Source organism: Misgurnus anguillicaudatus, chromosome 17 (genome assembly GCF_027580225.2).
Source record: "Misgurnus anguillicaudatus chromosome 17, ASM2758022v2, whole genome shotgun sequence".
Taxonomy (NCBI): Eukaryota; Metazoa; Chordata; class Actinopteri; order Cypriniformes; family Cobitidae; genus Misgurnus; species Misgurnus anguillicaudatus.
In genome coordinates, this window is record NC_073353.2 from 26,816,956 (window position 1) to 26,822,955 (window position 6,000).

General features: G+C 39.6%; 1 protein-coding gene across 1 annotated transcript; it reads right to left on the minus strand.

The window, feature by feature from the left end:
• Window positions 1-2,960: 2,960 nt before the first annotated feature.
• Window positions 2,961-5,661, minus strand: LOC141350203 (uncharacterized). Its single transcript, XM_073854807.1, has one exon. It carries the CDS (start codon window positions 5,617-5,619, stop codon window positions 3,091-3,093), a length of 2,529 nt encoding a protein of 842 aa, XP_073710908.1. The 5' UTR covers window positions 5,620-5,661; the 3' UTR covers window positions 2,961-3,090.
• Between the last annotated feature and the right edge of the window lie 339 nt (window positions 5,662-6,000).

The following is a 6,000-nucleotide window of genomic DNA, read 5'->3' on the forward strand; positions in this document are numbered from 1 at the left end:
GATAAAGAAAAGCTTGGTATTAATAATCCTCCTCCACAACCAGATTTTAATATTGGTTGCATGAGGAGCAGAACTCAAATATGCAGCTGCATACAAAGATTTTAAAATTGTTGCTAAACTGTTAAGTGAGCCCTCATAAGAGTTTCACTGTCATTATGTTCCATTAAAAAATTCTCTTACCGAGACATAATTTCTCAAACTGCTGAGGCATGTCATTTTCTCTTTGAAAGTAAGTTATCTGTGCTCTTTTTTTTTATTCCTACTGTCTTAACCCAGTTTGAGCTGATGTGGTTTGGGCAAACTGCAAGCTCAAGAATTCCTCTATAATGAAGGACAACTGGCACCCAGTTATTTTATATGTAGAAACTACAGGATACATTTTATTAGAGTCATTTTGGGGCTGTCTAACATTCCTTTCTCAATAGTATACTTTACCCCATACCTTATTCATGGAAAAATACTTAATCAGTATCAAAGAAAACAAAAAAGCTTTTAATAAAACTGATCAAAATGAAAAACGAATATAATTATATCTAATTATATTCATCCACACCGAGTTATTAAATGGTCATTAAAATGGTTTTGTTAGAACAGCACATGACAGAAATATTCAATATAAAAGCCCATACTTATATTTAACAACGTAAAACAAGTCTAGATTGGAACGGGTGAACAGGTTTGCCTTCATGGGAAATTCATCTACCAGTATATTCCCACAATTTCACATTCATATGGGCTGAAACATAATCTCATCATCTGCTATTCAACTGAGTGTGTTAAACCACTATTAAAGGTCAATCATTGCAGAAATGTGTAGACTTGTGTGATGAGATGCTTGAAGTCTTTCTGGTTTTAGGGATACACACTAACAGAAAAATTGTCAAAATATATACACCAGCTGTCAATCTTCTTAAAAAATGACAGCTTTGCATCTAAAGAGTTCATATTAGTGCAGTCTCACCAGATGTATGCATATCTGAACTTAATAGTACAGCTGGGGTACATATTTTGACCACATTTTTGCACAAAGTCAGACTTGGGCCTTTGTTTGACCTCACTATGGGATAAAACAGTTATAACAAGAATAGTTTATCACAAAACACACAAAAACACTTCTGTCAAAATTTTTCTCTATAAAAGGATGTTGACTGTATGCATGCTTGACTTCTGAAAACAAGCAGATGTCTTTTATCAAAGCATTTCCAACTTTGCTCTTTGTGAACTAGCAAAAAAAAAAAAAACTTGCATGTTTACCCAAAATTCTGTTCCTAAAGATAGCAGAACTGGTTTGTTTTTAATGTGTAAAGAGTCATTACCGGACTCTGAGGATTCCAGAGCTAAAAGGAAAAGTGTGTGATTAAAAAGATTTGACTAACGTTGGCTTCACTTTTAAAGATTTCACGCCTGAAACTGAAAAATGTGACACTGACTACAATGTCTGTTATCATTTCAGGACCAAGCAGATTTATGAAAACTTATGTTTTAAAGTTAGGCTTCTTTAATCTTATATTGTAGCAGTGGTACACTGTAAAAAAATGTTGGCTTGTTTCATAACCAGGGCTAGAAATGTGGGGAACGCTGGGGGATGGAGTCAGGGGAGTAAATTATTATATAACTTAAATAAAATGACTCCCCATTATGAGTTTTTTTTATTGCAACTATTATTTTCTAATGCATCATCACACTTGTCACATGACACTTCACAATCACAGAGACACTGTATGAATGATATATCAGTTTAATTTCAGATTTTCATCTTAAAATATCCATTAACTAACTATCCAAATTTTCACACTCTAAAATTGTTTCTTTAATCAGATTTTATGTTAAAAATTTGTGTGACTTAGTTATTTAAGAAAACATACTTAGGAGGAAACATAATTTTTTTTTACGTTATTAGTTATTTTAAACCCATCTAAGAAGTCATCTACACTGCACAAATGACTTTCCCACCTAGTACCTCTGTCCCGCTCTCAGTAGAAATATCAAAAAATTCCAAAATCAAGATTATGACCTAAGAGTAACTGACCCAAGAAAATAAGTCTAGTTTTTAGACAAAACACATCAAATTTAAGCAAATTTGTGCTTAAAACAAGCAAAAAAATCTGCCAAGGGAATAAGACATTTTTTGCTGAATTTTTCTCGTATTAAGTAAATTTAAGAAACAATTTCTTATTCCATTGGCAGATGTTTTGCTTGCTTCAAGCACAAATTCACCCACATTTGATATGTTCTGTCCAAAAACTATAGAGTTACCTTCCTAGGTCATCTGCTCATCAAGAAAATACATCTTAAGAATTTTTAGATATTTCTACCGAAAACAAGACAAAAATACTAAGTAAAATATAGATAGTTCCCCTAGTGAATTTCTGCCCTTTCCAGCCCCCTTGTTTATAGGTTAAAACAAAATCTACATTTCTAGATTTTTCAGTGTAAAGTGCAAACAAAAAGCCTGATCGATTCTTAAGTCATAAGATGATTGATTTGTATTTTTTTACTTCCCAAAACATACAACGACTTCATAAAGACTGATGTAAATATCTCATTGCTGCCTCCTGCTGGAAAGATTCCTGGGGTTAAAAAACAACAATTTTACCACTACTATGTCAAACAAGTGAACTGGAAATAAATCACACTATTTAAGCAACAAGGGAATCAAAACAAATGTCAAAGAACAAACACAAAAAACTAAATTCGTGAGCAAAGTCAACCTACATTTAAACAGACTATAATTTGGAACACCTTTTTGTTCCAAATTTCGAGTTTTGCCTTGTGTTGCTAAAAACGTCAGGGGTCAGCAATCATTTTAAACTATATTCACTATATTATACTACACCGTGCTAGGGACTTTTCTAAAATAAACAACTAAATAGGTTAAATTAAATTAATACATTTTTGCAATATGTTCTATGTGTATACTTCTGAGTAACAATACTGGCACACTCTCCTAAGGTTTTGATTCCTACAGTATATTATGCAATATGAGTTGTTTATCATTAGTAAACTCAATTTGACCAAATACTTACCTTCTAACACTGCCTAACCAAGCTTATAAATCATCACTGTTATGGTGACTTTAGTGGTTATGTTTTATTTGTACTGATAAATCTTAATGGAGTGATGCATGCTGTCTGACACAACTAGAAGGTCCTTTGGTAATAGTGCCAGTCCACGAGGGCTACTCAGTCCATCAGACACAATCACTCGCCCTGGGCCCTCAGCGGGATATAGGACCACCCGATGTTGTCCCCCCCAGTCTGCCACCAACACATCCCCATCCTTGTCAATACAGAGCCCCCAAGGACAGGATAGTACAGGTCCTAAACTAGGACACACACCCAGGATTCGTAAGGTGTCCCAACCTGGTCCTAGAATCTTCACGCAAGGCTCCTGCCCCATCTCATTGCCTCGCTCAGATACCGCAGCCAGACCAGACTGCAGGCTTGCTGCAACCAGATAAGGCCTGTGGAAGCCAGTCACCACAGTGCGTTCCAATCTGGAGCCAGTTTTTGGTTCAAGCTTAAGAGCGGTAAGTGTACCCTTCCGTATATCTGCAACTAAGAAGTCATCTCTTTGGTTAACTGTCACTCCCCTTGGTGCTTCTAGCTCATCTCGAGGCACCCCTGCAATGTAGGTTCCCCCTCCGAAAGTTTGGAGGAGCCGTCCGTGCCGACTGAAGATTAGGAGAGCTCTTTCAGCCGCACAGCTCAAAGCAATCAGACCTTTGGAATTGACAGCGACATCGAAGTAATTGCGACAGCGTCTTGAAGATCCTCCTAAGTCATTACTTGCACAACTCACTTGTTGTTGGACATTGCCATGGGCATCGGTTACCTGGACACGTGCGTTCCCACAATCCACCAGGTAAAGTTGACCTTGCGGTGTTGCATGAACACCACTGGGAAGTGTGAGATCGGCACGTCCTGAGCCTTGTTTGCCAAACTGCCGTATAAGACGTACCTCTTCTGGTGCTAGTAATTCTGTATCTTCCTCCAGATCTGGAAGGGGTGGCTCACTTCTTTCGATCCGGAGCCTGTTCTCGTTTTGAGTATTCTGCCTTCCTATTGTGAGGTGGTTCGGTTTGTTTTGAGATGAGCTATCAATAACAGACATAGAGAGTGAACGAGGCACTCTGCAGGAACGAGTGACATGTTGCTGGGTGTTTTTGGGAGAGATATTACTATGACTAGGATATGATTTGGTCCGTGTCACGTCACTTTTTCTTTGGAATGTGGACTTGTTCTGTTGCTCTGTTCTGGTTCGGGGTCGGCTACCTTGGGAGAGGTCAGCAGCTGATCTAGAGAGACGGGCATTGGGGCGGAGCGAGTTTGTGTAATCTCTAGGTGAGCTAACAATGAAGGTATACCCGGAATCCACGCTTTCAGCAGGCGATGATGGACGATTGGGGGCATGGTCATCTGAGGATGCACTTAATTGGGAACAAGACCTGTTACGTATGAAGTGATTGTCGCTGCCTGGCATACAGGGCAGCTCTCTGGGGCTCTGAGGAGATCCAAATCGTGATGTTTCTCTCAAAGACCTGCTTCTTCTGGTGTGAAACGCCTGGTCTTGGTGGTCACACGAATGTCCACAGTCCTCTCCCTCTGACTCTCCTTGACTATATGATGGTACAGCCAAAAAGAGTTCGTCTCCTTTGAATTCAGATAAGGGAGACTCACATTCATCCTCCTGTGATGAATCGAGTACACAAGAGATTTGATTTGAGGTCCTCTGGCACAATTGTGGGGATTTCACCACTTCCACTGATTCTTCATCAGTTCGGTTTGATAAACGGAGCTTACGAACAACCCTTAGGTTTCCACTACATGTTGAGTGCTTGGACTTCGGCCTAGGACTGAGCATCTGGCTTTCTCCAGAACTTTTTACATCAATTGCGTTCAACCCCTCCACATTCAACCGACCCCCACTGCGTGCTTCAGCAGCATGGAGGGAACACATTTGTCCCTGCTGTCCACAGCCACCGACTGGAAATTGAACATTGTGGTCTTGTATATTGATCTCACCGAAGGTTACAACATTTGGTTGGGCACTAGGTTTAAAAGATACACGTTTGATTGCAAGCGAGACTTCCCAAGGTTGAACCAGGTCTGCCACCCCCTTAAGAAGCTGGTCTTTCTTCTGATCCTCATCTCTGTTTTTATTACCATCCCCACCACCACTTTTCTTTATTAGCTCTCGAAGCTTAATAACTTTAATTAATCGCTGGTCCACCAATCTTTGCCCAACTCTTATAGCTGCTGCGTTCTCCTTCTGCACCTGTTCCAGTCTGCGTTGTACATCCCGGTGGTCCTGCTCTACCCTCTCTAACAAACGTCGTTCCTCCCTTTGTGCTCCGATCAGTGCACGCTCCACACCTCGACTAATTGTCTGTGCCTCGACTACTTGTTGCTCACGCAGTCGCCTAAGTTCTGTCTCACACTTTGCCAAGTCACACAGGGCCTGTGTAGCCCAGCATGGTAAGGTAAAGGAGGGGGTTAGAGAGTTAGGCTTCGGGTCCTCATGGCTTTCCATGTCCGACTGTACCAAAGGGCTAAGAGGGGGCTGTGGAGATGTACTAGGTGAAGACTTGTTGCTCATTGAAGATCCAGCAAACATCATTGCATAGGATAAAAGAAGATTAAGGAGACTCTGACACTGATTGACCTGGAGAGGTAGAGAGAAAGATAGATAAATATTGGGGCGATGAGAAAAATTAAAGGAATAGTTCACCCAAAAATGAAAATGATGTCATCATTTACTCACCCTCATGTTGTCCTAAACCTGTATGAGTTTCTTTATTCTGATGAACACAATAGAAGATATGATGATAAATGATAGTAAAAACAGCTGATTGTAAACATTTACTTCCATATAGGAACACAAATATTATGGAAGTATTGTGATAAATGATGAAGAAGATATTTTGATAAATGATGGGAAGCACACAGTTGACTGTACACATCGAATTCCATCATATTTGTTTTTCCTTCGATGGAAGTC